At 38.4% G+C, this 18,664-nt stretch overlaps 1 protein-coding gene across 2 annotated transcripts in view; it reads left to right on the top strand.

Moving 5' to 3' along the window:
• The first annotated feature begins 1,735 nt into the window (after positions 1-1,735).
• Positions 1,736-18,664, top strand: part of LOC117293366 (rho GTPase-activating protein 6-like) — a 58,009-nt gene continuing 41,080 nt past the window's right edge. For both annotated transcript variants that reach the window (XM_033775661.1, XM_033775660.1), the window contains exon 1: positions 1,736-1,885. In XM_033775661.1, coding sequence (XP_033631552.1) covers positions 1,765-1,885 — 121 coding nt within the window. In that variant the 5' untranslated portion in view covers positions 1,736-1,764. The remainder of the gene's footprint in view (positions 1,886-18,664) is intronic.

The following is an 18,664-nucleotide window of genomic DNA, read 5'->3' as shown; positions in this document are numbered from 1 at the left end:
TTCACCTTTAAAGACAGATGGAATTAGTATCAAACCTGACCATGATGGGGAAGGAGGATTGTAACCATCTTAATCAGTTAATCACATCAACAGCGCCTTCCATTTGGAAATTTAAAATACTCTGACATTGAAGAGGACATGGTCCTGACAGATTCTAAGAAAACTGCATTCTAGCAAGATCTGTCAAGACCTTGGCCTCCCGGATACTGTCTTGTGGTTTACTACAAGGGTCCCTTGCTAAATTGTAGCAGGGTTGTAAAGTTTTACAAAATGTACCTCCTGTGAAAGGACAACAATTTGTTCTACTCTCCAACAAGTTCTCTTGCAAAATCTTGTCAAATATTGCTACCTTTTACAACCAAGCTAAAATTAAACAAGGGACCCCAGTTAAATTGCTGTGGTGTGAATAGCACTTTAGAACTGGAGTGGGAGAGAAACCAAGAGAGTGATTCCCAAGTGAGTCTTTAAAGGAGTAAAACCCTTGGAATGCTCTAATTACACCATTCATAATATTCCTCCCCCAGAGTAATCGCACATCCGCTGATGGATTGTTGTCCTCTGTACTTCTTTTCTTGGGTTTCCGCTGTTATTTATGACTTTCTTCAAAATTATGAACTTGTTTACGATGTGGTTGTGTTTCTTTAAAAAGTCACAGGCCAGTGACCGGGTGATTTTTTTTCATTTTTTTTCTGGAGGAGATGTAAACTCGGAAACAATGTTTGTTTGGGTTTGTGGAGATGTCATTTCCTGGCATGAACCTGGTGTGATTACTGAGGGATACTGAAACATTCCTTTATGATACGTGTTTACAAAATGATGACAATTCTCGGAACTTGCGCTTCGGTTCGCTAACATCAGATGTTGAAGATGTTTTGATTCAGTCATGAGGAAGGAATTGAAAGTGTCAAGGAGGGAAGGGGTAGCATTTCCTCGTCACTGTTTTCCCCCTGTCTTGACCTATTGCTTTGGCCAAATTTGAAAGAGCTGCTTATGCACAAAAAGTAGCTAAGCACAACATAATTATTCTTACAAAAATAAGGTTACCAGCCAAACTACCTTGTATTGTGTACAATTTGCAACCCTTACCCTGCTCATCTCTTACTAGGCATAAAATTGTTAAGCAAATATTTCCTGCTTAAGCAGCTCTATGGTGTCAGGCCCTGGTCTGAGGCAGAGATGATGAAAGTATTATTGGTTTCTTGACTTATAGATTGGTGGTTGTGTCAAAAGATGATTTGGGTTTATTTGATGGTTGTAACTAATGGTGATTTGATACTCAGATGACAGCAGTAAACCAAACTTTCTACAAATCTTTTACACAATTTTTACTAGAATGTTTGGCCTGAATTACAAGCACAGGGTTGCAGTCCTTATACATGTCCTTCACAGAGGAATAAAGGCAATTGCCTCCATGTCCCCTTGAAATGCTTCAGTAGAAATTTACATATTCCTCATCATAGGGTGCCCTTTACCAAGGAGAAAATACCTTGGTGCCCTTTGCTCATACAGGCAAGGGGGTAGTGCCCTTTGCCCATACAGGCAAGGGGTTTACATTCTCCTAGCGAGGGCACATATTGCAAATATATTGGCCCAAGACGCACACATGCAACTTTTTTTCAGGGAGTTAGCAGCATATGAAATAAACATTTTCCGTTTTTTTTTCCCCAGCAGGCAGTTTTTTGGATTAATATTTGTATGTTAAATGCGTTTCTGTAATTTTCTTTCTGACAGGGAAGCTGCAGATGGCACAGTGTAAGTGGTCGTATGGTGACGTTATCACTGACAACGTTGTTGCAGCTATCTGAGCTGGAGAGACGTCAGCTTCAGAAGGTTGCTCACCAGAGACTGCAGAATATGCACCTTGGACCCATCATCGTACCAAAAGGTAACGTTTTTTTTCTTTTTGATTTGTCTTTCTTTTTTAATGCAAGTCGCCAGACACACAAGGACAGGGCACAATTTCACAGCCCTGCTTACCATCGGATTCTGCGCTCACAATCACCATTCTCAGTTAACGTGCAAGCGCCGAATTTCTGCGCTAGCTATGTAAGCGTGGAATACAATGTAGCAAGGAGAATGCATGTGCACATGCCAAAATTCCTGGTAACCCGTAGCTATAGGTGGCAGCAGACTTACCAGGTAAATCCACTGTTATTGGAAATGTGCGCCTGCTCAGAACTACGTCAACAATAGACTTTAACTGGTAAGTCTAATTATGCCGCCCAACTGAACTTTCCAAAGTCTTCCATTGCAGTGTTTTTATTTGTCCATTGATGAACCAACAGCGTAAGATTATTCTGAACTTGTTTTTTGTTGAATTTTGTTAATCGTGCTGTGCAAAAAGTACTACATCATACTACGGATGGATTATGACAATATAATCATGCTACAAAGTAAAACTCTATCAATTCTTTTTGTAAGTGTTGCATCCTAGATATCAAAATGTACCAAAAACCCACTTGAACACCAATATCCGTGACTTTCTGTAAGCCCACTGCTCTCAAGAACTCAATATTGTTACTCCAGCCTCACTGAGTCAATCTCAGTTTCTCATGTGTACACACAATCGGGCCGACCGTGTGTGGGTTTTTGTTTTCCTCTCAAGAAGCGAAATAACCTTTTCCCTATCTCTCTGAATTTGAGCTTGTATAAATCTTTAATAGGGAACCTGGATTAGACAGGAGCTCTGATGGTTTTATATAGACGTCACTTCACAATTCCCAGGTCCACTGTCGGCACAAGTTCCCAACCTCTTTATTGAACCTGACATATAGCGTGGACGGCCACTGGTGTCTCCAAATGCCAAAATTAAACAAGAAAAGAGACTCGGTTTTGTTGTGTACGTAGGTACAGTGGGCGCACCAGGCCTGCTGAAAGGCTGGCATTCATTTCTCGTGTGGAGCCAAGGGAGAAGGCTTAGGCAGGTCATGTATTACCAGATAGGCCTTTAAGGGCATCCATTAGTGGGTATGCCATGACTAGCATCAACAACACTCCCAAAAGATCCTCATGCGCTACTTTCATGCGATACTCCGTCAGATGCAAGTTTTTTTTTTCAACGGTGGAGAAAGTTTTGGGAATACCCGGGTTAGCGTAGACACAGGTTTCCATGACGTGCTTACAGATACCTGAGACTCGCGTTCGCTCTCTGCCCGTTGGCTAGATATTCATATAATCAGCGTAAATTCTGATGAAATTTTTATCTTGAAACGTTTTGCAATCAGTTTTGATAACACCCTTGATGGGTGCTGTGAAGTTGTTTAGTGATTTGAGCAATTTCAGTTGTTAGGACATGAAATGCTCCGTTACATGTAATGGCATGTGCTTGAATAGATAGGTGCATTTAAATCCAAATCTAAACGAACAAGTGTGAGTTTGTTTTCTCTGAACAAATCAATGTCATTGTTTTAGTTCAAATTCTGATGAATTTTTTTATCTTGAAACGTTTTGCAATCAGTTTTGATAACGCCCTTGATGGGTGCTGTGAAGTTGTTTAGTGATGTGAGCATTTTCAGTTGTCACGAGATAAAATGCACTGTATACATGTTATGACATGTGCTTGAATAGATAGATGTATCTTTATCCAAATCTAAAGACTTTGTTTCTCTGAACAAATCAATCTTGTCAATTCAATCTTCTCACTTTCCTCTCCTTTGATTTACTCTCTATATACACTTCTTTTTTTGCTTTTAGCAAACTGACTTGGATGGGAAAACAAATTTCTCAAATTGATTTTGATCGGCTAACATCTTGAAGCGACGTATTCTGTTAATTGTTGTTCGCTGATCATATTTTACAATGCCCTTGACATTTGCTGTTAAGTTTAGTTTTTCTTTATAGAGGGTCTCCGAGGTTGAATTCTGTTTTATGAAAATGAAATTAATACTAATAATTGATTCATTTATATTCTCTTCAAATGTGCTGAACAATAAAATATTAATAACAAATACAAGAAAATGCACTTAAAATTTACTCATACCCGCTAAATTAGAATTAATAAAGGTAACAGCAATAAAAATTACTTTAAAAATTAACTATTAAAGTTACAATTAAAACTACCACAATAAAAAAAACCCATTAAAACCAGTCTTAATATCCGCTCATTAATAAGTATCTAGAGCCATTATGAAAAAGACGAAAAAACTCTCTAAACATGAAAATTGTTTAAAATGCCGCTGTGTTTTTATAAATAATTCCAGTCCAAGTAAAAAAACAAAACATTTGACGGAGTCACTTTTAGGGTCTGTATTGTTTTTGTCCAGATAATTTTAAGTTCATTGCTTAATTTTTGTGATATTGAATCAAAACAGCAATGGATTTGAACCTACATGTATAACTATGCATAAATTCCTCTTTTGAATGTACAGACCTATTTCTTGTTGTTGTCTGATAAAATCATGTTTCAAATTTTCGCTCTGTAAGAGGGCTACGTCATTGTAGTGTGAGGTTAGAGACTTTCATTACGACTCTGTCTATTGGAAAATTAGTGCATCACAATTGACCTTCGAGCCTGTCTTAAAAATAACTCGACCAAACATTTTCATGTGGAGAACCACACATCCATGTCCGTTCATTTGTGAATTTGATATAATTTGTTTGAAACCGTTGAGGCAAGTTAAGTTCCCTGGTTTTCCCAAGAAAGCTCCTCGTGGGGCTTGTTCCCTATGACTTGATGTCTAACTGTCAAGTCGTAATTAAGAGTTTAAACTACAATTTGGAGGTGTGACATATTGTGACTCAAATGACTGCCTCTCTGCTGCCGATGGGCAATTTCATTTGGATCAGGCACATGCAATGTATAATCGGTAATGAAGCAAATATAGCTTAGAGTAGTATTCTTGTAAGTTATTGTGGCTTTTCTGTGTTGCTTGGGTGTTTGCTTCTAACTTCAAAATTAGAAAGCTCTGGAACAGTTTAAAGAAACACGGATACAGGGATGGAGAGTGAAACTGTTTTAGAAGAGCCCTGAAGATGATCAGAGAATACTGATCAAAAACTTGAGTCCTTAACCACCGGCTCTTCTCAGAAGAAACACGTCTCAAACAGTGATATTCACATGCTTTTACCACAAACCTCTCTTAGTTAGGCTTAATTTTTCTGTGCCAAGGTCCTACATGTACAATGTACGCTCTATTTTATGTATTCAGAAAGCGCCATTAAGGTACGTTTATGAGCTTTTTTATGTACTTGTTTATGTACTCAAACTGTGTATGAATCGATCCTGTTATCTCAGGATTTGTCTTGGGGATGTACCAAGGCAACAAACTAGCAAGATACATGTTGTCTTGAGGAAAACTTACTTTATATATTTTGTTATTCAGAATATCGAACAGCCTCATATCAAAAAGGGACGTTTTAGAATCAAAACGCAAATCAAAAAGCGAGCAAGCTACCATGTTACATGTTCTTTGTTGTCTTGCCTGTTGCCTTGCTCATTTCTGCTGAGCAGGAAATGTTTTAAAAGCACTGTTTTCTGCTTGACTTGAGCAGCTCTATGAAATTAGGCCATGAATGGTCTGCAGGTTTATACAACTATATGAATTCCCAAAACAAGTGTGATGTTCAGGTTCTCAGTCCACACGTCAAATCTACAGTGTATTCTTTCTCTGAAACCAGGTCATTGAATGACGTGAAAGACCCGCAATCACCTCACAGCATAATCAGCTTTTCAGTCACACAGGGGGGACCCCCGACACATACTTAAACACCAACTGGGCACCTCATTGTCGCAATTCCTAGTAAAATATCAGTCAAGTACTACTCGATATACTGCCGGATTACATTTTGGGGAGTATTTTTGCGCGTATGATAATTCTCAGTTACGGAAGAGCAGTCAGTTGAGACTCGCTCTCAAGGAAATGTGAATATCCTGTTAAAGCGCTACCTGTAGTGGTCCACATGGGGGTCAGTGTCAACTAACACTAGCCCGATTGGGAATAGTAAGGATATAATACTGGACTCTCATAGGGATGGGTACACCACTGCTTGCCAGATTGGGAACTAGTTCCTTTTTGGTGTTGTCTTTATCTTGAGTGGCCCCCATTGTGATGCTGTGAAAATGTCATCAGGCTCATCTCTGAGCAGGATGTGTTTTTCCTCCTCAACAAAGTTCACACTTTTTGTTTTGCTTCTTGCCACTGCGTGTTTTTCTCCCTCAGCATATTCATGAGCAGCTGTTGCGTTGATATTTGTAAGAGGAAACGTTGCCGAGCGAGGAATCAAATTTCTCCAGGGCGACCAGTTCATACAACTCCAATCAAAATGTTTCTATGGTTCTGGCAAAACACCATCCTGGTGCTATCATCGGCTTTGATGTATCTGTTGCAATTGGATGAAGATTTCTTTTCTTTTCTTTCGTTGGAGAGATGGCTTGCACATGTATCCCCCCGGAGACAACTCCATGGTCACAAAAACAACGTTATTCTCTGGATTTTTCATCGTGGATTAAAATGGACCCCCAGTTTGTTTTGGGGGGTCAAGGGTTGTGCCACAGTTTCAAAACTATATAGAAAACAAAAACCCCTGGCAGGGACAATCGCTTGAAATGTTCTTTAATAATCTTTCTATACTTACTAGTTAAAGGTAGAGTCATATTATGGTAATTTGTGTGAATTTTTGTTTAGACAGCTTACTTATTATAGTAAACATCCTGTAAAAAGATTTGGTCTGAAATGTCCCTGTTGATTAGAATTCAATAACAGTCTTTTGATAAATTTGAATCCCAAAAACTCGTTCTAAGGCGAGTTTTGCAGATCCAACCATCCATGGTGTCCGTTTGTGAATGATGTGGCCAGAGATGCGGTTGGTACCCCGCGTCATTCGCTTATTATGGATTGGTATGACGTTCAAGATGAATATGCCCTGACAGTTTTTGCCTTTCTTTTGACAAGAAGACACTTGTATTCAGCTGAAATTGTCACATTCAAGGCGAGTTTTGCCAATTAAATTGTCATTGTTGTCTTTTTGTGAATGCTGTGGCTATAGATGCGGTTGCTAAGTACACCTCGCTGATTGTGGATTGGTCTGCTTTCTTGATGAATATACCATGACAGTTGTTTGCTGTTTCTCAACAAGCATGAAAGTAAACACTGTATTCAGCTAAAAATGTTCATGGTTATCTTGTATTGTGTCTTTATGGACAATTCGGGCAATAAATCAACATCACGTTTACAAACCCCAATCTATGACCCCTCTTATTAATAATGACAAATGATTGAACTAATATAAGCCTTTCAAAGACTCTTGATGAAAGAGCAAAGTAGGAAGACGCTCTATAAATAATTCTCTAATGTCACCCTCATTTTCTGTTAATTTAAGCTCATGTCAGTTTTGCATGAAGCCATATAGTAGTAGCTCATCTTAATAAAACTGAACAGTGAGAGATCTGGGACCCGGACCCCCTGTCTACACAAATGTCACAACCTATAAGAAACCAAGCTGTTTAATAATTGACGAAGTGCACTCCATGATGATGACTGAAGAGTTTTGTTGTATTTGCTTCAATGTAGGCTTTTTAAAAGGTACATTACAGAATTGGTCAGAAACAAAATTGTGAAGAGCACAGATTTAAATCAAACTTTACATGGTCTGATGATGATGATCGTAGAAAACATCCCTTGAAGTATTTCCGTCTGAAATGTCATATTGGATGAGAAAAAAAAAGAGTCTAATTTCGCGTTTGGAGTTTATCGCTCAATGAGCATTTTATTCTTAATTTCTGTTTTGTATCAATGTCATGCAAAATGTGTAACAGATTTGTCACTATTTTCTCATGGCCCAGATGGCCGATCGCTCTCAAACTTCTTCAGGGTTGTCAGTTTATGTATGTGGTGGCCTTACACTGCCAGCAATTTTTTTGTTAGCAAAACCAATTCTGTAATGTTCCTTTAAGTATGTATCTATCTCTAGTTAGGTTGCTTCCAGCTACCTCTCAGACTGGGATATCGTCTAAGACAGGTGAATGTGGACAGGGGTTGGGATAAGATGGGCTAATTTATGTCAACTGTCAATGAACATGACGTGATCGGTTATTACGCATCGGTGAAGCTGCTGCTCCTCTTCTTGCAATTGAAATAAACAATACACTGCCAAAAACAAAGAAGTTTTCTAACATTTTATTATGGCAAAAAATATTTAAGGCCTGATGTTACGACCCTAGCAGGGTCTTTCTCAAAGGCTAATTCTATTTTAACATTCTCCATTTATCTGCTTTGAGTGACTGAAGAATCCCGGAAGAGTTGACAAATTAAATTGCTCCCTCCCTCTCTATTAAATTTTGCTATTTTAAAAGGTCATTGTTGTTTTTCCACTCAATAGTGAGATTAGAAAAATGCTTTTTGACTAGCAGAAAACACAATAAATATCTTTGATAAATAAAGTGCTCTCCAGGGAGAAAAACTTCACAGACATGGAACAAGGATAAAAATTGCAGACTTTTATCTGAATTCAGACTTCTTTTATGTTTGCTGAATCAGCAAAAATAGCTCAAATTTTCTTCAGATGTAAAGAAATCAAGCTCTTATTTACATCTCCTGCACTTGGAATACTGTTTACAGAAGCTCCATAAGCGCAGACATTCTGTGATAAGCAGCTACATGAAGTTGAGGCGGGTGCTCTTTTTATTTTAGTAAGTACAAACATTTTCTTAGCACACAAAACCCTTGCTTAGCATTTTAGCAGAATAGGACACCAGCCAATATACCATGCTGTAGTGTTCTGCAGGCCATGGAGACAATGACCTCTGTTGCCTCTGGTCTTCACCAAAAGTTTCCCATGGACCAAAATGAGCAGTGCCCCTTGCAAATTGAAAATGGCCTTGCCCTTTCAAAGATGAAAATCAAGGCCTGCACTGTTTATGGCTGCTATATTTGGCTCTGCGGATTTGTCAAGCATTACCTGAGGCCCATGTTGAGCTCATAGATTCTGTTAGTGTGGTCAGGCCGTTAATGGCCACTGCAGTGTCCAGCATTTACATTGATTCCTTATATTGATCATCTGTGGGATTTAATGCGCTGTGTGTATTGTTTATGAGAGGGTTAATAAAGAGTTGATTTTTACGCCACTGTGAAGCCATGGTTTGTGTACAGCATGTGCATGTAATTTGCATTTTACAGAGGTAGATTTAAAAATTTCAAGAAAGAATGTAAAGATATGCATAAAAATACCTCATTGAAATATATATATTTATTTTAAGGAATGATACTTTACATATTATATTTAACGGATACGTCAAACAATTGTTGTGAAGTTTTGTTACATAACCTTATTTGCATATTGAAGAGGTAGATTTAAAAATGTAAAGGAAGAAACATAATAAAGATATGCATAAATACACCTCATTGAAATAGTCTTTATTATTTTAAGGAATTATACTTTAGGTTATTATTTTAAGGAATTACACTTAAAATTTAATAGAGTTACCGTCAGAATTTTGTTTCATAACCATTTTTTTGTTTACAGTTTTTGGAACTGGATCATCCTATTATGCTTTATGCATTATTTTCATTATTTTCAGTTGTATTTATGGGTCCACATTAAATATGTGTACAACATGTTTTTGCAGAGTTTTGACATGAGATTGAAATATTCACTGTTGTCACAGCTTAGTCAACCCATCCCCATATTAGCATTACATTGTCATTGACAGTCTCTGTCTTTGAACCGCAACATCAACAATTTTGCATAAACACTAGCCGACAAATTTTTCCAGGGACTTGGTATCGTCAGAATCTTCTGATTGCATCCCCCGTCTTCCTGCTCCACATGATTTTTTTCTTATTTTTACTTTTATCTTTATCTTCTCCATTCTTGTATGGAGGCCCCCGTCAGACCAGTTGTCCCTGCGGATCTCCATCGTGCGTGTGCAACGACTTGAGGCGAGGCCTTGGCATTTTCGTCAGGTAGTTCAACGTCGAATGTCGCTGTGGCGTTGTTGATTGTGGATGAAGCAAATGCGATTTGGATTGATCCTTCACGGAGTGCTTTCCGTCACTAACATGGCATAAATTTAGAAATGTTGAATGTGTACTCGAGTGGAATGAAAGAACGTTCAGTGCTCCACTCAGTACTCCAGAGATGTTCCTTGGCCTGTCATATTTTTTAGTTCTTATCATCTTGGCGGCAATTGCCGCCCTCTCCCTAATGTGAGAGCTCGACTGAGCTCTCATTTCAGCTCCATCTTTAGTTACTTTCCTTGTTTAGCGTGTACTTGCATTTGATTCCACTGCCGCGCCATGTATATATTTTCCCCTCTTCAGTTGTATTTCTTTTTGCATAACTCGTCCATCTTGCCTTTCTTTAACCCTCTGGAGAAGGATGACGTCAAAGCAAGATCACTTCTTTATAAGGAGTCAAACGTCTCGGCAGGCTTTCTTTGAAAATTTATTTCTGAGAATTTTTACAGAGAGGCAGGTGTTTCAAACGGTCTACTAATAACTTTACTTTATTCATTTTGTTTTGATAACATTTGAATAGTTGAGACTTTTTTTGTGCTTTTATCTTTCATCCTCAGAGCATTTTCTGCTACAAGTTAAAAGGTGCCTAAATCTTGTCATTACATGGCACCTGATTTCTTGGGATGTTTTCCTGATTTCAGGATTTTCTGAAAACCTCCTTGAGCTTTCAAATTTTCTTTAGAGAAATAATGCAATCACCTAAGGGAGAAAGCAAGTAGACCACATTGTGTCAAACTCTGTAGCTTTGTATCTGTGATGAAGCACAGAGTCTGTAAACTTCCTGAATTGTAATATCTGGGAGGTGTTATGGCTTTGATCCAGATGCAAATGTATAACAAAAATCTGCTGAGAAAAAAAAACACACCCAAAACCAAGGTTCATAGTGTACATGTACAAACCCACATGTCCCAAAAGAACCATTTAAAACCACCTTATTAATGTTCCAGCGCATGCAACAAGCAAAGAAACAAAATTTAAAATTTCCCACTGCAATTCATAATTGTGTTCAAATAAGTGCGCATGAAAAAGCTTGATTTCTGATCCGTGTACGTGACCCATGTTTTATTTATCCCTCGAATATAAACTCAATTTCACTGTGTGATGGCCATAAAGAATTTGTTTTCTAAAAACGTGCTGTTAAATTCACTTTCCTTCAGACCACTCAGCGTTTTAAAACGTTTGAGCATTACAGCCCTTCATACATTCCTTGGGGATTCGTGTATAGCTTATTGTCATCTACTAACGACGGCATACTCTGTGACCATATGGTGTGCGGACTCCTCCGTTAGTGGTCAGCTTTCTTGTTGTTTTGGAAGTCGCTGCCCATCAATGGTTTAGATGTCAAGTTTCTTGAAATGCAATTGTTGACAAGCATATCAGATTAGATCTAGGATCTGGGCCCGATTTCACAAAGAGCTAAAATTGATCGTTACTGCAAATCAGTCGTAGTTGCTTAGTTAAGTGTGATGTCACAATGCAAATCACTATGGTGATACTGAAAATTTGTCTTATGATGGATTTTATTGCTTTGTGAAATCGAGCCCTGATTATAACCACTACAGACACTGTATGTGGTTTTTTGAGATATGATAAGTTCTGCTGTTGCTATTTAATGATGTTTGCGTTCCTCTCGTAGAATTTGATTTATTGATAGTGTTGAAGAGAACACGTGGTGATCGGTTGATTTTAAAACAAATATTGTTTTGTGTAGGTTATGTTCGATGGTAAAGAAAGATTTTGGTAATTGCTCAAGACCAGCTCACTTGGTCTTGATATATAATGCATTAAATAACAAATCTGTGAAAATTTTGACTCAATTGGTCATTAAAGATACAAGAGAATAATAAAAGAATAAACACCCTTGTTGTACAAATATGTGCGCTTTTTAGTTGCCTAAAGGCTGCAGGTCGAAGTATTTTAATATTAGAGTGAGAAATCACCTCTTTCCCAATGTTTTATACTATCAACAGTTTCCCATTGCTCAGGAAAAGACAAACTGTTTTTTATACCACAAAATTTGAATCTGAGAAGCGTTACTGTCAGTATGTGTCTTCCTATTAGCGATTATTCTACCTACGTAGATAAATTTGCTCTGGATTTTCTGAGCACTGTTGAGGCGCCTTGAACGTCACTGAGTGACAGATATGAACGCTTCAGAATCTACTATTATTATTATATTCAGGTAGCAGCGTCTGACGTCAGTACAAGGGGTTCAATCTAGAATTCTCCAGACACACCCTAATATTGACTCTGTCTGTCTATCTATGTATCTATCTTTTCTCTGCGGAAGAAACTTTCTCTTCAAGTTTGACAACAGAGCTACACCGACTCAATCATTTTTGCCTTTATATTTAGCCGATTCATTTCCATCAACCTCATTTCCTGCTGCCCCTTGTGAGTTAAGAACATCCAGGTCATCAACATCCCTGAACCATGTTCTTCATCCCGTCAAATCTTGATTCATTTTTTCCAAACCTATTCCCTGCCCTCCGCTACCCTCCATTACTGACCACCGTATTATCGACCCTATTATGTTCTCAAGAGCCTGCTCAGCAATCCACAGAGAACCCCTGTGCCAATTTTCATAGAACTGCTTAAACACAAACAAATAGCTAAGCACAACAAAGTTATGCTTACCATAATAACGTTACCAACCAAACCACCAAGTCACATGTATAATTTGAGACCGGTATCCTGCTCATTTCTGCTAAGCAGACAATTGCTAAGCAAAATTAAGCAGCCCTGATGCGTTCCTCTTCATGCGTGTCCCCTTGTCCCATTATCGAGTAATGATGGATGATGCCATAAGCTATTAAGCCTTCTTAATGCCTGTTGTTATACAGTAGTCTAACGGTAATGACAAGCTATTACACTCTGAATTAACTGATTAAATAAAACCAGAGGACTGGGAAGAAGTAAAAAACAAGTTTCTGAGATAACCATGTAGGTTAAATCAATCAGACAAACTTTGTGCAATTTCATTACCTTATTGTGTTAATTTTGTTTGGTATCTTCAAGCTCTTTCTTTGATTTCTTGGGTTGCTCCTTTTTATTTTTTTAATATTGGGAGAAAATAGAATCACCTGTTGCAAACTGCTTACCTACCAAAAGGAACTATGATATAAATGCAAACAAATAGTTTTGACCCTAGCAGAGTCTTTCTCGAAGGCTTTCTCAGAGTCTTTAGTCTTTGAGAAAGACTCTGATAGGGTTGAAAATGTCAGGCACCATTAAACAAATTTGGCTTTAATATCGGGGGGGGGGGGGGGGTACTATTTGACTTTTTTTTGGAGGGGGGGGGGGCTTGTCCTGTGGCTTGGCAGATTTCCAAAAATCATGAAAGTTTTGTTCTTTAGTACTATTTGTTTGAGATATTAAGGCCCAATGCATATGCAGCGTTAACATAACATTCTCCATGTGTCTCACCAAAACGAAACAAAATAAGTTGTTAATAAAAAAAGCAATAAGAAAATGAAATAAGCTGTTGCAAACTGCTGACCAACCAAAAGGACCAATGGTATAAATGCAAGAATCTTTGTCAAAGGCTGTAAAAAAAACAATGATACAAGGAATAAGGGTAACATAAAACTTTTCTGCCCGAGCCATAATGGTGATTGCTTCCCCAACCTGGAGTGGTTTAATGGAAGCTGATCCTCTACCTTAAAGATTACTATGGGATGATACTAATAGGATTAAAGGTGTCGTAATTGATGTGGTTCTATTCTTAATTCTCTTCCCCCTCACCCTTACTTCCCCCACTCTTTATCTCTTCATCAGAACCATTAACCCATTCTGTCCTGACTACAAACTGTATAATACTGCCACCATCTCTGCCATTAGTATGTGCAATTTGCAGTAGCGGGCCCCTACACCACTCGGCCAACATTGGTTATTGTCAAAGACCAGTATCCCTACATTATGTCCCCACCCCACCCCCCACCAAAAAAGGGAATAGCCAAGATGTAAACTTTTGGAGGGATGTTATACGTTTGGAAATCATTTCACTCATATTGAGAGCTGACTAGCTAGGCGCAACATTATACTAAAATACTTTGGGATGATGTTTTTTAGAACAGCTCTGAATCAGCCTACGCATGAAATAAAAAATGTTCATGAATAAACTTCTTTAACTGTATTCAATGATTTTAATTTCTAAGGGTTCTATTTTGAGGGGTTATTATTGTTTTGACTGCGATGGACTTCCATCACAATTGATATCGTTTATCAACAAACCATCCTTTCCTTTCAATTTATGATCAGCTCCCAGTGGGAGCATAAATCAGCCTCTAAACACACACACCGCATCCTGTCCTATACATTATAAACCCAGCCCTGAAAATTAACAAAACTCACAAGAAAAAAACCGCTCTTATTTCATGCCGAGTAGCGCCATCTTCACGATATCTTGTTTATCTACTAAAACCTGTGTGTAAAGCACCGTGTGTAACGGATCCGACGGGCTCGTCTAACACTTCACTTCTATGTATGCTCAGGCTGGAAGGAGGAGGAGGGGGGATTCATTTTACGTCACAAATCTATACATGTGTAGTTGCTAGGATGCGGTGAATGGCTCATATAAGATGTGGCGTACTACTGTAGTATTTTTTTTATATGAGATGCGGAAGAATACAATGTTTGTGAGATGAATGCAGACAGAGAGCACAGACAGAGAGCGCAGCCGGAGGGTAGTCCAGTTATCAAAGGACACTCTTTGCAATCTGATCAGAGGTTACTCGCCTCTTACCCACCCATCCCCTTCCTCCTCCTCATCCTCCTCCTCTGGCTCCGCCTCCCCTCTTTCTTATGACAACGAATGTTTTGTAGCCATCTGTTGTCGTCTTGAAGGGGGAATGCCTAGGTTGTTGTTTTTATTTGTCTTTTTTGTGCACCTTTGTTTGTTTATCAATAATGCTCGTTTCTAACCATAATCCCAGGTTTGACTGTTGTGGACTTTTTACCCTCTGCTAAAATCACATATTTTCAGATAATTTGGTTATTTATCAAGTGTTTCGTCTTCAAATTTGTCAATCTCTCTCTGTATGCAGCGCGCCATGTACAAACCAAACACAAGTGTCTCTTCATGAAAACTTTTTGTAGGTCATACAATGTGTCGCTTCATGAGTTTTCAAAACGTAATTTTTGGCACTACGTACGTCAACGTAGAAAAATTACAGTTGAAATGTGGCTTTTCCACAAAACGCAAAACTGTAGAGTTTTGTAAAATTCTTTTTGTGCTATTTTATCAGTTGAAACTTAATAATAATAATAATAAATAAAATGTTTATGATAACATTCAAAATGTGTGGAAAAACACAGATTTGTTACCAAAAAGTATGATTTTTTAAAAGAATTGACTCTTCACGAAAACGATGATGAAATATATTGAGTATATTCTGAGAAAATAATTTCTTAAAGATCCCAAGGGACTTCAGGCATGTACATTTGCACAATACTTTCATTTAGTCATTGGAATTTATTTCATACAACATATTAATGCTATGTCACTTTGTAGAAAAACAGCAATCAGTTTAATGCTTGAAATCATTGGAAGAAAACCTGTCCCCCCTTTGAATCATGATCGAATAATCAGTCTTTTTGAAGCCCAAGAAATGAACATTTTAATTTGTTTTTCTTGTAAAAATTGAGTGCCCCTACGAAATAACTCATATGTAGTAACAGTCATAATATCAACGATAAGAATCAACCAAATTATCCGGAAGTTATTTGTTGTGACAGGAGACCACATCTTGTTTTCAGATTTCATTTTTTTCAGAATTTATTTCCTACAACCTATTGAAATGCTCTGTCACTTTATACAAAAAAAGCAATCAGTTTAATGCTTGAAATTAATGGGAGAAAAAAACCAGTCAGTGCCAAGGTCATTACATGTATGCTCTACTTTCGTACATTTATGACCCACGCTATCACGAGAGGGCATACCACTCAAGACATACTATTGGCTTTGGGATGTACCAAGGCAACACAATTCAGGCAAATACATTGTTTGGTGAGAGGGACTTATTTATTATTTTGTATACAATGCCAAAAAACTTTAAAAACTTTAAAAACTGGGCACTTAGGTTAAAAATGCAACAACAAAAAATCAAAACAGGCACTGAAAGAGTATAAATCCTCTTTGAATCATAACTGAATATTCCTTTTGTTGTTGCCCCCCGAAATAAGCATTTGAATTTGTTTTTCTTGTCCAAATTGGGCTTTCCTGCGAAGAAAATCCCGGTTCACACTTCCTGCGAATGCGATACAAATGTTGACGCCACAAGTTTGTAACGAACAATTGGCATCAGTTGACTAGTTGTGCTCAACCTCTGCGAAAACAGCCATGTGATGTCAAAATTCACTTCACATTCGCAAGAAGTATGAACTGGGCTTAAGTCGTGTATAAGGGGACAGTACAAATATCTCAGATAAACATCAACCTAATTATCAGGAAGTTATTGTTGCGGCAGCATACCATATCTTGGCTTCTGATATCCGTAAGAGATCCCTCCAGAAAGTGCAACCAAAATGTCAACACCATAAAGCGTTGGAGGGTCCCCCCCCCCTCCCTCTGTTCCTTATGCATGGTAGTGAGATATTATGTCGGCCTACTTTTGGTTTAGTCATATCTGTTGTAATGCTATATCTGTGGGGGATTCATAAAGCCTGAATGGGCAATCACAAAGCCCTCCATCCGAGCATCAAATCATTGTGTATAGTGCCTCACTGTGGAATGTTGAAAAACAAAATAGGAAAAATATGTGTATTTTTTTCTTGATCTTTCCGGCCTGAAAGAAAGCAGTCTTTCTATTTCTTGGGTTAGAATAGTAATTACCGACATATTTCGTGGCATGCATGGCCAGCGTTGCGTGCAATTGGGTGTGATTGGGACTTACTCGTTGTGCCGTACACTTACTTTGAATCTATTTAGCTTCATGAAAAGCAGATTTTGCTCGTGACGTACTTGAGTGATGGGGTGACCCTGAAATCTTAGCTCAGTCCAAGGGCAAAACAATTTTAATATCTGTGGTACAATGTGTACATGTGCGCATGTAAAGTCACTTTAATCAAGCTCAGACGTAGATTGGCGGGGGAGAGAAATGATGTCTTTCTCAAATTATAAAGGATGTATACTGCATCTAGCAAACGGTTGTAGTGCCATCAAAACTGTGCACAATAAATTTGATTTTAAGTTTGCAACTTTAGGTAGAACATGAGATGTGGAATGTGAAACTGAACATCTGGGTATGAAAGAAACATGATTAATTGAGTATGGTTTTTAATATGATGTAACAAATATTGGAATACATGGTGTTTAAACATGTGTCATGGCCGAGTGGATAAGAACACCGAACTCAAGCTCTGGTGCTTCTGTTCAGCAGAGTGTGGGTTCGAATCCCGGTCTTGACACTTGTGTCCCTGAGCAAGACACTTAACTATAATTGCTTCTCTCCACCCAGGGGTAAATGGGTACCTGTGAGGGCAGAGATGGTTCTTGTGATTGATTTAGCCGAGTAGCGCATATTAATGTTGGGCAGGCTGCATACTCCCCACAAGGGAGCTGAGATGGTTTAAGGAGTGAATTAAGGCCCAGTGACCAGGGGTAATAATGTGAAGCGCTTTGGGACGACCTCCGGGTGTGAAAAGCGCTATATAAAAACTGGCTGTTATTATTATTATGCTGTTTAGAGCCGGCTTCATATGCCAGTTTGACAGTTTATATTAAAAAGGACGATGGCCCTTGTGCCCACTTCAAAATGTAGACTTTAAGATTGTAAATTAATAGAGTACAAGTAGCTTAGCTTCTCCTATCAATATGATATTAAAGGCCTGTCTCCCACCCCACCACACCCTACCCCACCCCACCCTACCCCACCCCACCACCCCACTTTCAATACCACCTTCCCCCACACTCTTCCCGATCCAACTTCCTCCTAAGATCACCATCACAAAGCAATAAAATTCATCACAAGACAAATTGTCAGTATTACCATAGTGATCTGTATTGTGACATCACACTTTACTTAGCAACAACGATTGATTTGCAGTTAAGATCAGTCACAGCCCTTTGACTGAAATCGGCCTCAGGCCTCCTATACTGTGCGGAGGCATTGAAGGCGATTGCCTCCATGACCCCTTGTCATTGCCTCGGTGCCCTTGAAAATAGAAATGCCCCAGTAGAATATTTTAATTTCCTCAAAGGGTGCCCTTTACTAAGGAGAAAATGCATTGGTACCCTACTAGTGGAATGAAATTTTTTCTGGAAAGTCATCCTCGTTCTGTACAACTTCAAAAATAATCGCTGAATTTCTGTTTTTGTGTATATAATTTGTGTGTATAATTTGTGAGGTCCTTTTTTAAAAGAGTTGCTCAGGTTTTTGTCGCGAAATGTTTTAAATGTTGCCATTTCAAAAACAAAGCATACAGGTCCGTTAAAATTATGTTTTCTTTAGTCATAGAGAACAAAACAACAATCCACTCTCAAACGAGGACCTATGACCTAATCACAAATGGCAGGGGGACGATCATCTCTCAAGCAGAGAAAATCCTGGGCATATCAATACATAGATCCCGATGAAAACATCAACATCAAACGGAATTGATATCTCTGTGCGATAATTACAAGCGGTGAAACTCAATTGTGAGTTCTCCCAGGGGGACATCATTGCGGGGGCAGACGTAAATGAACGCTTATAAGGCCCCTTCAAATTATT

This window comes from Asterias rubens, chromosome 8 (assembly GCF_902459465.1).
Source record: "Asterias rubens chromosome 8, eAstRub1.3, whole genome shotgun sequence".
NCBI classification, from domain to species: Eukaryota; Metazoa; Echinodermata; class Asteroidea; order Forcipulatida; family Asteriidae; genus Asterias; species Asterias rubens.
The sequence above is the reverse complement of the archived record's forward strand: the minus strand, read 5'-3'. Positions and strand labels throughout refer to the sequence as shown.